This window comes from Heptranchias perlo, chromosome 1 (assembly GCF_035084215.1).
Source record: "Heptranchias perlo isolate sHepPer1 chromosome 1, sHepPer1.hap1, whole genome shotgun sequence".
Classification (NCBI taxonomy): Eukaryota; Metazoa; Chordata; class Chondrichthyes; order Hexanchiformes; family Hexanchidae; genus Heptranchias; species Heptranchias perlo.
The window spans coordinates 108,565,361-108,578,548 of NC_090325.1; the positions used below are offsets into that span (position 1 = coordinate 108,565,361).

A 13,188-nucleotide genomic window follows, 5' to 3' on the forward strand; every position below is an offset into this window, starting at 1 on the left:
TATCCTTGCTCCTTTTGCACTGCATACTTCCAGCAAAATTATCTTTTTGGAAAGCTCTTCCTGTACCATTTGGGTCTATTTCCTTTACATTCTAGGTGTCCCTGACACATTGAACTAATCCATCTCCTTTCATGCCTAGTCTGTCCTTCCTGAGCACTCAACTCTTAAGTTGTGCTCACTTCCATTACTGGTGGTTTAACCATATCTCTGAGATCTCTAATGCATCATAACCATTAACATTCTTGACTGAGTCACTTTATTTTTTTAGTATATTTGAAACTTTTTTTGCTCCATTTATTGCAGTGTCACCCCAATCTCTTGCACATTTATTTCTAATTTATTTTCACTTTTTTTTGGGTCCTTTGGGCATCATTTATCCAGGCAATTGAAAATCATTGTTGGATTTGATCAGATCTCACACTTTGATCAGTGGCGAATATTTGCCTATTACATTGATGTGGATGTATAGAATTTGTGTATTTTTACCCCTCTTCTTGGGTCATGCACCAACAAAGTGTGTGAGATTAGCCTGAGAGTGTTTTTTTTTTACCTTCTGTCCTTAAGAGAATTGCTTAGCCACTGCTTGCTGCATTCTGATGCTGGAATGATTAGGATTCAGAATTGTGATGTTGCACCTTTGTGAACTGACATCTGCTGCACTGCCTTATTATTCAAACATTTATCTTTTGATGGCTTTATAGGGATTTAGAGGAACAGGAGCACACCCTGTCCCCCACTAATTGCTAAATACGAGAATGTTCCTTTTCTGGTGTCTATCACTGTAGTTAACTCGTTGATATCGGCAAACTGCTTCACATAGATTTTTCTCAAACTTGCTTTCCAGGAGGGCATTTTTATGACAAAAGTGAGTTAAAAATGTTCACTGTGTTTTGTGCTCAAAAATTATATTTTGTACATGTCCATTGTCAAGGAACAAAAAAACTCAATTTTGTGCATATATAAGCTATATTAAACCAGAATGTTTCTTTTTTTTAAATTAAGGTTTTGATGACTAATATTGCAAGCAATAAATGTGCTCTTCAGCATACTTGCAGAATTTGTGAACAAATTAGTTGTAGTTCAAATATTTAGTCTATTTTGTTGAAAATCATTTGATTGGGTTCTGTAGGTAATAATGTACCAGAATGTGTTTAATGGCCAATTCATTAAAAATGTAAACATAAGTTTTGCCTAAGTATTTATTTTCTTTATTGAAAACTCAGCGTTACTAGCTGGATTAACTGTTCTAATTTTCATTCCAAGTTGCTGTATTTTCTGTTACAGATAGACGTCTTTAAGGCACTCTGTCCGTGCCTCTACCAGCTGATACTTGCCAGTGGGTGGGTTGACCCTACCCCTCTGTCTACAGATGAGACTTTCTGCTGAGCATTAGTTCAGGGAGCTAAGACAACAGCATCTTCAACCACCTTTACAGCTGTCATTTTCTGTTATGCCAGAGATGGTGCACTAAAACAATTTCTGCAGAGAGCATGAATGGTAATTCGCTTGCGATTTGGAATCTGAGTGCAATCTGAAGACTGGATGAAGAACTGAGAGACCTCCATGCTTTTTTTTAAACTCCAGAATATCTATGTGGAAGATGTGGAAATGATGCTGTCACAGAAACAAAGAGGCTGAAGTGGCTCCCAAATCTCCTGTTCTCTGGCATTGCTTTGCTTGAAGACAGTTTCTTTTCTTTCCCCCTCCCAATTCAGAAAAATAAGACATTTATTTGAGGTTTTCTTGTCTTGATTGTGTGTTTGCAGTCATGGCTATCTCAGTAACAGTGCTTTTACTGATGCTTTGTAGTAGGACTGGAAGTGAAAGCCAGCCGTGGAGCTACCTAACAGAAACTGAAACGTTGGATTTTGGGGCTATACCTGCTGGGAGCTATGAGACTAATGTATATTATGATCCTGGACCCATAGGAATCCTATTTCAGATGGCACGCACTTTCCTACATGTAGTACAACCGAATCCTTTACCTCACGGTAAGTATGATTAGCAAGTGACTGCACGGAACATTATATTGCCTGAATTGTTTGAGATCTCCACTAATTACTGGTTTCATCAATTCCATAGTATTGCCTCTATTCGTTTATGCTTTACATTAGAATGGGCATTGTGAAAAGTTCTCAATTATCTTAATATTAATATATCTATCTCTGTCTCTGATTTATTTGTGATCATGTTGTATACTCATTAATCCTGTTATGTTCAATGAAATAACTACTTGAATACAGTTGTGGTATTTTCACTATTCAGTAGACAGTTGCAAGGTTGTTTCAGTGCTGTCAGTGAAGAAATATGTTCATCCATTGTCAAGTATTTTATTTGTTGTCCTCATTACAGAATAGATTTTAAGGAAAGAACTGTTTTGCAAAAAATAGCTAGAGCAATTAACTTGAAAACATTAACCTAAAACTCTTTTGCTTTCAGTGATACATTGATTATGTTGTAAATGAAAATCAGTTTTCTTGTGCTGTATGTTCACCTATATCTGCACATGTATTTTTAGTAGGAGACCAGATAGAAGTGCTGTTTCTGCAACTGATTGGTAAATCCAGGAATCAGGTGTGGCTGGCTGAGTCACCTGATGTAATTAGTAAATCCTATAAGCTCTTACACCATATGTTGCTATGGTTATAATGCACGTCTTAGCTCGAATAGGAGACTGACAAATGCTTTAAAGCACAGTACTCATCTGAGTGTTTTAATAAGCTCTAGGTCCCCTTTACTGTAAATATTTCAGCATGTTGTACAAGTTATGCACAATCACATTACTGACATTACACAATCTTGTACCAAGTGCTTTAATTTAAAAAAACAGAAGCCCAAAAAAGCTACAAAGTTCCAAAGGAAGATAGTGAAGCACAAGAAGAATCTTAATGTTACTCAGTTCTGTTAAAGATATCCCTTTATGATGCATGGCTATAATTTTTCAAGATGTTGTATACATGACAAGCATTTACTTGTGGGAGCTGGTGATTTATCTAGGGAAAATCTGAATTTTCACTTTCCTGAGCCTTGTAATATATTATTTTATTTTTACAGCAGTTCCGCTAACCATTTCCTCTGTATTTCTTTAAAATGTTAATTATGCTCAAGTCGCTTGAAGAGAGGTAAAGCGCCAGGAAGGGAAAGACATTAATAGGCTGAGTCAAATGTTTACAAAATGAGTAATGTTTGCCACATAAATTATATTCTTTGAAACAACTGAAAAAGCTGGTCAATAAACGTGTTTCGGGAATTGTGTCATCCACTTAATCAAAGGTTTAAAAAATAATAATTCCTGCACAGTGCTTATTCTCGGATGTCCCATTCGTATGTGCTTAGTGGACAAACAACAACTACTTGCATTTATATAGCGCCTTTAACATAGTAAAATGTCCCAAGGCGCTTCACAGGAGTGTTATCAAACAAAATTTGACACCGAGCCACATGAGGTATTAGGATAGGTGACCAAAAGCTTGGTCAAAGAGGTAGGTATTAAGGAGCATCTTAAAGGAGGAGAGAGGCGGAGAGGTTTAGGGAAGGGATTCCAGAGCTTAGGGCCTAGGCAGCTGAAGGCTATTTGTATCAGTTAGCTGTGAGTACATCTTTACTGAACATATTGTCTGTTCTAAAGAGAAATAATAAATCCCTGCTTTGACCTGAAACCATAAAAAAGTAGTCTCTAAATCAAATCAAATAAAATACTAACTGATTTTTTTTATTTATGAATGGTTATGGCTGCCAAAAGCATGGAAGAAGCATGACTGCATAGGGTAGAATAGTTGCTTCTTTGGGGTGGGGAACTTTGGGAAGCAGGCAAGGATGGTATTGTTTGTGGCCCTTTAGACCAAATGAACAGATACAAAACACATTTGGCAAAGTTTCCATTTCTAAATGAACTATGTTTTCCAACTAGAGCAGGTATTTACCTTCAGAAATTATGAAATAAATGTAACGTGTATACACAACTTTCTGGCTCCTTTTGGAAAGTGGGGAGAGGAAGGTTGTGTAGAATTAGTATGCATTTTACATCATCCTCCGTGAAGCATGCAATGCCTTTTTTCCCAGCTATATAATAACTAAGTATCTGAAGCGAAGACATGACACACTAATGGCTGCTGGAGCTTAATATGATAGTGGCCGTTTTAGGGATGCATGTCTGCTGCCGTAACCAGTCATCTTAACTAGTATTGTAATTTTTTTGCCCCGCAACACTTTCTGAAGCCTGTGAAAGTAGTATTTACAAATTCCACAGTAAATGCTTGACTTGTGAAGACTACATTGATCCAGTAACAACATTCGTGAGTTAGCTTTCAATATCTAAGTTGTTGCAGGATGGACAGTTATGCTGACTTTGAGATTTTTTATTTAAAAGAAGGTATTGTTCCACTTTTATTATTTTTCATCCCATTATTTTGTAGGCCTCTTGTCCCTCCCTCTTCTCTTCCCCTCCCAATCAAACCAGTTGCACCTGACACCTAAACACGACAAGCAGGAGACGTATTCTCTGACCACTGACAATGATTTGCTACAACTGCTGGTTGGTAAATGTATTGCTTCTCTCCATTTACTTCAGCTTGGCTTCTTCTTCGAAGGTTGTAATGGGGAATTGGATGATGGCGCTGTGACCTCCCACTCTGTGGTGCAGTGTGCTAACGCAAGAAGGGGAAGAGCTCTACTTACAGATAGTGTTAGGCCAACTTCACCCAAAGTTCTGAATTTCAGATGATGCAAAACAATTAAAACGTGTCAGATATGGATTTTCTTGAAGAAACTGAACAAGGTTTATTTATATGGCAAAAGTATTTCATTCCCTACCGTACTTCAGACCTGTTACAAGCAAGAATTATACAGACTTAGTGAACGCTTGAGGGGAAATGGAAAGACTTCTTTCAGCAGATCCAGTTAACAGCTGTCTCGCAGACTTGCTTTGTATGCAAGACCAACAGATTTCCTGCCTACAAATGTGCTGAAGGGGTTTTTCTACCCTTTCAAGAGGTCTCCAATTGCAAAAGGGGGATCAACATATATCCTTTTCCCACTGCCAGTCTGAGCAAATGGAACAGTTCCACTGTTTAGAACCCCAGAGTTGGTTAATCCGGGAACAGTTTAATAGCAACTCTTCCATTCCTGAGGAATTGTAAACAATTTTACAACACCAAGTTATAGTCCAGCAATTTTATTTTAAATTCACAAGCTTTCGGAGGCTTCCTCCTTCCTCAGGTAAATGTTCAGGAGCTCCTCGAAGCCTACGCATTTATACATATAGAACAATACATGGTGTTTACAGAATGCATCATTCCTGAGGAAGGTGGATTAGTTATTCTGCGGTGAAGCATGCACTGTTGTTTCAAAGCAACAGGAGGGAACACTGTTCCAGCTTTAACAGCTGTATACTTACAACATTTGGTGTAATGTTAAACTGTGAACAACATTGTAAACATGACAAGATAAACTGAATACACATCAATAAAATAGGGTTACGAATACATGGGTGATATTTTTTCCTTTGTTTTGACATAGTTTTCACTTTAATGCAGGTATTGAAGGTGGCAGGTCAAGTTGAGAAGGCTGTTAAAAAGGCATATGGGATCCTTGGCTTTATAAATAGAGGCATAGAGTACAAAAGCAAAGAAGTTATGCTAGACCTTTGTACATTGAGTCTACAGCACAGAAACAGGCCATTCGGCCCAACTGGTCTGTGTCTGCATTTATGCTCCACACGAGCCTCCTTCCTCCCTACTTCGCCTAACCCTATCAGCATACCTTCTATTCCTTTCTCCCTCGTGTGCTTATCTCGCTTCCCTTTAAATGTATCTATGCTATTTGCCTCAACTACTCCTTGTGGTAGCACGTTTCACATTCTTGCCACTCTTTGGGTTAAAAAAGTTTCTCCTGAATTCCCTATAGGATTTATTAGTGTCTGTCTGTCTTATATTGGTAACCTCTAGTTTTGGACTCCCCACAAGTGGAAATATTTTCTCCGTCTGCCCTTTCATTATCTTAAAGACCTCTATTAGTTCACCCCTTAGCCTTCTCTTTTCTAGAGGTAAGAGCTCCAGCCTGTTTAGTCTTTCCTGATAGGTGTAACCCCTTAGTTCTGGTATCATCATTGTTGCACCTTCTCCGGTGCCCCTATATCCTTTTTATAATATGGAGACCAGAACTGTTCACAGTACTCGAAGTGTAGTCTAACCAAGGTTCCATACAAGTTTAACACATCTTCTCTGCTTTTCAATTCTATCCTCTGGAAATGAACCCCAGTGCTTAGTTTGCCTTTTCATATGGCCTTATTAACCTGCATTGCTACTTTTGGTGATTTGTGTAAATGTACCCCTCGATCCCTTTGCTCCTCCACCCCATTTGGACTCTTATTATCCAAGCGATAGGTGGCCTACTTGTTCTTCCTATTAGAATGCACCACTGGTTAGCCCTCACCTGGAGTATTATGTCCAATTCTGGGCACCACACTTTGGGAACGATGTCAAGGCCTGGAGAGAGGGTGCAGAGATTTACTAGAATGATGTCATGGATGAGGGACTTTAGTTACATGGTGAGACAAACGAAGCTGGGATTGTTCTCCTTAAGAGCAGAGAAGGTTAGAAGATTTAATAAAGGTGTTCAAAAGTTTGAAAGGTTTTGATAGAGTAAATAAAGAGAAGATTCCACTGACAGGAGGGTTGGCAACCAGATGACACAGATTTAAGATAATTGGCAAAAGAACCACCAGGGAGATGAGAATTTTTTTTACGCAGCGAGTTATGTTCTGGATTGCACTGCCTGAAAGGGGGGGGTGGTGGAAGCAAATTCATTAGTAACTTTCAAAAGTGAATTGGATAAATACTTGATAAGGAAAAATTTGCAGGGCTGTGGGGAAAGAGCAAGGGAATGGGTTTAATTGGATAGCTTTCAAAAAGTTGGCACAGGCACGATGGGCTGAATGGCCTCCTTTGCTGTATAATTCTGTGATTGAAAGCACATATGAACATTTCCCATATTCCTGAGTTTTACTTTCAGAATTGACTGATAACGTTGCAAGTGCCACGGGCGCATGTCATTCCTGCCACTAATTGGTCTCAACTTATGATCCAAAAAGGTAAGATAGCTCAGGACATGGAGCTTGAGAGCTTAAACAATTAGGAAAAATGTTGGAATTCTCTATTAAATCCTATTGATTTAAACGTTCACTACAGGATTTAGTTAGTATTACGGAACAATAGAGGAGCTAATTTGCTACAGGGTGTATACTATAGGCCACCAAATAGTGGAAAGGAGATAGAGGAGCAAATTGCAGAAAGATAGAGTCATAGAGTTATACAGCACGGATAGAGGCCCTTCGGCCCATCGTGTCCGCGCCGGCCATCAAGCCCTGTCTAATGCAAGAACTATCGAGTAGTGATGATGGGGGACTTCAATTATCCTAATATAGACTGGGATAGTAACAGTGTAATGGGCAAAGAGGGAGAGGAATTCCTGAAATGTGTACGAGAACTTTCTTGATCAGTATGTTTCCAGCCCAACAAGGAAGGAAGCAGTGCTGGATCAAGTTCCAGGGAATGAATTGGGCAAGTGGTGCATGTTTCAGTGAGGGAGCATTTGGGCAACAGTGATCATAATATCATCAGGTTTAGAGTAGTTATGGAAAAGGACAAAGAACATTCAGGTGTGAAAAAATTTAGCTGGAAGAGGGCTAATTTCAGTGAGTTGAAAAGGGACCTGGCCCAGATAGATTGGAATCAAAGTTGGCAGGTAAAACAGTAATTGAGCAATGGGAGGCCTTCAAATAAGAGATAATTCAGGTACGAACTAGACACATTGCCATGAGGGGGAAGGAAGGGCATCCAATGCTAGAGTTCCCTGGATGAATAAAGATATGGAAATTAAAAGGAAAAAGAAGGCTTCTGACATGTCAAATTCATAATACAGTAGAGAAACAAGCCAAATACAGAAAGTACAGAGGAGAACTGTAAAAGGAAATAAGAGGGGCCAAGAGAGAGTATGAGAATAGATTAGTGGCTAACAAAGGGAACGCGGAAGTCTTTTATGAACACAAATAGTAAAAGGGTAGTTAGAGGAAGCGAGGGACCGATTAGAGACCAAAAAGGATATCATCTTGTGGAGGCAGAGGGCGTGGCTGAGTTACTAAATGGGTACTTTGCATCTGGCTTTACAAAAGAAGAGGATGCTGCCAATGTCACAGTAAAGGAGGAAGTAGTAAAGATATTGGCTAGGATAAAACTCAACAATCACAGGTCAGTCAGCCTAACGTTGGTGGTGGGGAAATTTTTAGAGACAATAATCTGGGAAAAAATTAATTGGCACTTGGAAAAGTATGGGCTAATAAATGAAAGCCAGCACGGTTTTGTTAAAGGCATATTGTGTTTGACTAACTTGATTGAGTTCTTTGTTGAGGTAACGGAGAGGTTGATGAGGGTAGGGGGCTGATGTTGTGCATATGGACTTTCAAAAGGCATTGGGTAAAGTATTACATAATAGATTTGTTAGCAAAATTGAAGCCCATGGGATTAAAGGGACAGTGACAGTGTGGATACGAAATTGGCTAAGGGACAGAAAGCAGAGTATTGGTGAATTGTTGTTTTTCAGACTGGAGGGAGGTGTATACAGTGGTGTTCCCCAGGTGTCGATATTAGGACCACTGTTCTTCTTGATATATATTAATGACCTAGTTGTGGGTATACAGGGCATAATTTTGAAGTTTGCAGATGACATGAAACTTGGAAATGTGGTAAACAGTGAAGAAGATGCGAACAGATTTCAGAAGGACATGGCAGATGAAATTTAATGCAGAGAAGTGTGCAGTGGTACATTTTTGTAGGAAGAATGAGGAGAGGCAATATAAACTGAATGGTACAATTTTAAAGGGCGAACAGGGACACCTGGGGGTGTATGTACACACATCTTTGAAGGTGGCAGGACAAGTTGAGAAGGCTGTTAAAAAAGCATACGGGATTCTTGGCTTTATAAATAGAGGCATAGATTGCAAAAGCAAGGACATTCTGCTAAACCTTTATAAAACACTTGCTAGGCCTCAGTTGGAGTATTGTGTCCCATTCTGGGCACCACACTTTAGGAAGGATGCCAAGGCCTTAGAGAGGGTGCAGAAGATATTTACTGGAATGGTACCAGGGATGAGGAATTTTAGTTACGTGGAGGGACTGGAGAAGCTGTGGTTGTTCTCCTTAGAGCAGAGAACGTTGAGGGGAGATTTGTTAGAGGTGTTCAAAATCATGAATGGTTTTGATAGAGTAAATAAGGAGAAACTGTTTCCAGTGGCAAAAGAATCAAAGGTGACATGAGGAAAATTTTTTTTTTATGCAGCGAATTATGATCCGGATTGCACTGCCTTGAAAGGATGGTGGAAGCAGATTCAGTAGTAACTTTCAAAAGGGAATTGGATAAATACTTGCAGGGGAAAGATATGCAAGGCTATGGGGACAGAGCAGGGAAATGGGACTAATTGGGATAGCTCTTTCAAAGAGCTAGCACAGGCACGATGGGCTGAATGGCTTCCTTCTGTCGTGTATCATTCTATGATTCAACAGAATAGGAAGGATAGGAAAAGGAAAGACTCAGAAAAAGGAGCTCTTACAATACCAACTTTCATGAGTGTGATCATTACATATGATTTCAGTCAATTCAATTATCTGCAGCAGTAATTTGCCTAATGTTAGTGCCAGATTTCAGGAGGGCTACATTTACAGAAGCTGCTAGATAGAATTTTTAAATGTAGAAAATTTACGGCACAGAAGGAGGCCATTCGGCCATCGTGTCCACGCCGGCCAAAAATGAGCCACCCAACCTAATCCCACTTACCAGCATTTGGTCCGTAACCCTCTAGGTTACAGCACTTCAGGTGCATTTCCAGGTGCTTTTTAAATGAGTTGAGGGTTTCTGCTTCTACCACCCTTTCAGACAGTGAGTTCCAGACCACCACCACCGTCGGGGTGAAAACATATTTCCTCAGCTACCCCCTAATCCTTCTGCCCCCTGGTTATTGACCTCTCTGTTAAGGGAACTAGGTCCTTCCTATCTACTCTATCTAGGCCCTTCATAATTTTGTACAACTCTATTAAATCACCCTTCAGCCTCCTCGGTTCCAAAGAAAAGAACCCCAGTCTATCCAATCTTTCCTCATAGCTAAAATTCTCCAGTCGTTGAAACATCCTCATAAATCTCCTCTGTACCCTCTCTCGTGCAGTTACATCCTTCCTGTAATGTGACCAGAACTGTACGCAGTACTCAAGCTGTGGCCTAACTAGTGTTTTATACAGTTCAAGCATAACCTCCCTGCTGCTTATATTCTGTGTCTTGGCTAATAAAGGAAAGTATCCCATATGCCTTCTTACCCACCTTATCTACCTGTCCTGCTACCTTCAGGGAACTGTGGACATGCACTCCAAGGTCCCTCACTTCTTCTACACCTCTCAGTATCCTCCCATTTATTGTGTATTCCCTTGCCTTGTTTGCCCTCCCCAAATGCATTACCTCACACTTCTCTGGATTGAATTCCATTTACCACTTTTTTGCCCACCTGACCAGTCCATTGATATCTTCCTGCAGTCTACAGCTTTCCTCCTCACTATCAACCACTTTTTGTATCATCTGAAAACTTCTTAATCATTTAAGTCCAAATCATTGATGTATGCCACAAAAAGCAAGGGACCTAGTACTGAGCTCTGTGGAACCCCTAGGAAACAGCCTTTCAGTCACAAAAACACCCGTCGATCATTACCCTTTGCTTCCTGCCATTGAGCCAATTTTGGATCCAACTTGCCACTTTCCCTTGTATCCCATGGGCTTGTACTTATTTGACCAGTCCGCCATGTTGGACCTTGTCAAAAGCCTTGCTAAAATCCATGTAGACGACATCAAACACGCTACCCTCGTTGACCCTCCTTGTTACCTCCTCAAAACAAATCTCTTGGACCTGATGGCCTACATCCAAGGGTTCTAAAAGAGGTAGCTGCAGAGATAGTGGATGCATTGGTTATGATCTTCCAAAATTCTCTTGACTTTGGAACAGTCCCAGTTGACTGGAAGGTAGCAAATGTTACTCTACTATTCAAGAAGGGAGGGAGAGAGAAAACAGGGAACTACAGGCCAGTTAGCCTGATTTCGGTTGTCGGGAAAATGGTATTAAGGAAGTGGTAACAGGGCACTTAGAACATCATAATATGATTAGGCAGAGTCAACATGGTTTTATGAAAGGGAAATCGTGTTTGACAAATTTATTAGAGTTTTTTGAGGATGTAACTAGTTGGGTAGATAAAGGGGAACTAGTGGATGTAGCACATTTGGATTTTCAAAAGGCATTCGATAAGGTGCCACATAAAAGGTTGTTACACAAGGTAAGGGCTCATGGGGTTGGGGATAACATATTAGCATGGATAGAGGATTGGCTCAAGGACAGAAAACAGAGTAGGGATAAACGGGTCATTCTCAGGTTGGCAGTCTGTAACTAGTGGGATGCTGCAAGGATCAGTGCTTGGGCCTCAGCTATTTACAATCTATATTAATGACTTAGATGAAGGGACCGAGTGTAATGTATCCAAGTTTGCTGATGATGCAAAGCTAGGTGGGAAAGCAAGCTGTGAGGAGGACGCAAAGAGTCTGCAAAGGGATATAGACAGATTAAGTGAGTGGATAAGATGGTGGCAGATGGAGTATAATGTGGGGAAATGTGAAGTTATTCACTCTGGTAGGAAGAATAGAAAAGCAGAATATTGTTTAAATGGTGAGAACCTATTAAATGTTGGTGTTGAGAGTCTTGGGTGTCCTCATACAAGAAACACAAAAAGTTAGTATGCAGGTACAGCTGGCAATTAGGAAAGCAAATGACATGATGGCCTTTATTGCAAGGGATTTGGAGTACAAGAGTAAGGAAGTCTTACTACAGTTGTACAGGGCTTTAGTGAAACCTCACCTGGAGTACTGCGTACAGTTTTGGTCTCCTTATCAAAGGACGGATATACTTGCCTTGGAGACTGTGCAATGAAGGTTCACTAGATTAATTTCTGGGACGAAAGGGTTGTCCTGTGAAGAGATGTTGAGTAGAATGGGCCTATATTCTCTGGAGTTTAGAAGAATGAGAGGTGATCTCATTGAAATATATAAGATTATGAGGGGGGCTTGACAGGGTAGATGCTGAGATTGTTTCCCCTGGCTGGAGAGTCTAGAACTAGGCGGCATAGTCACAGGATAAGGGGTTGGCCATTTAAGACTGAGATGAGGAGGAATTTCTTCACGCAGAGGGTTGTGAATCTTTGGAATTCTCTACCCCAGAGGGCTGTGGGTGCTGAGTCATTGAATATATTCAAGGCTGAGATATATAGATTTTTGGACTCTAGGGGAATCAAAGGATATGGGGATCGAGCGGGAAAGTTGAGTTGAGGTCGAAGATCAGCCATGGTCTGATTGAATGGCGGAGCAGGCTCGAGGGGCTGTATGGCCTATTCCTGCTCCTATTTCTTATGTTCTTAATCAAGTTAGTCAGACACTACCTTCCCGTAACAAATCCAATGCTGACTGTCCTTGATTAATCCATTCCTTTCTAAGTGACTGTTTGTTTATCTTGTCCCTCAAAATTGATTCCAGTAATTTGCCCACCACCGAGCTTAGACTGACTGGCCTGTAATTATTTGGTCTATCCCTTTCTCCCTTTTTAAACAACGGTACAATGTTAGCAGTCCTCCAATCCTCCGGCACCACGTCTGTATCGAGGGAGGATTGGAAAATGATGGTTGGAGCCTCCGCTGTTTCCTCCCTTGCTTCTTTTAACAGCCTGGGATACATTTCATCCGGGCCTGGTGATTTATGCACTTTCAAAGATGCTAATCCCCTTTATACTTCCTCTCTCACTGGTTATCCCATTCAATATTTCACACTCCTCCTCCTTAACTACAATATCTGCATTATCCCCCTCTTTTGTGAAGACAGATGCAAAGTATTCATTATGAACCGTACCAACATCATAGGTTACCTTTTTGGTCTCTAATAGGCCCTACCTTTTCGTTGGTTAACCTCTTGCTCTTAATGTATTTATAAAATGTTTGGGTTTTCCTTGATTTTACTTGCCAATATTTTTTCATGCTCTCTCTTATGCTTTCCTAATTTCCTTTTTAATTTCACCCCTGCACTTTCTATACTCCTCTGCTTTCTGTAGTATTGAGCTCT

At 40.3% G+C, this 13,188-nt stretch overlaps 1 protein-coding gene across 4 annotated transcripts in view; it reads left to right on the forward strand.

Moving 5' to 3' along the window:
* Positions 1-1,294: 1,294 nt before the first annotated feature.
* LOC137324798 (prominin-1-A-like) overlaps positions 1,295-13,188 on the forward strand; it is a 168,329-nt gene continuing 156,435 nt past the window's right edge. For all 4 annotated transcript variants that reach the window (XR_010963722.1, XR_010963723.1, XM_067989519.1 and 1 more), the window contains exon 1: positions 1,295-1,991. Coding sequence is in view for 2 of the 4 variants with exons in the window: in XM_067989519.1 (XP_067845620.1) it covers positions 1,769-1,991 (223 nt within the window). In the remaining 2 variants the exon portion in view is untranslated. The remainder of the gene's footprint in view (positions 1,992-13,188) is intronic.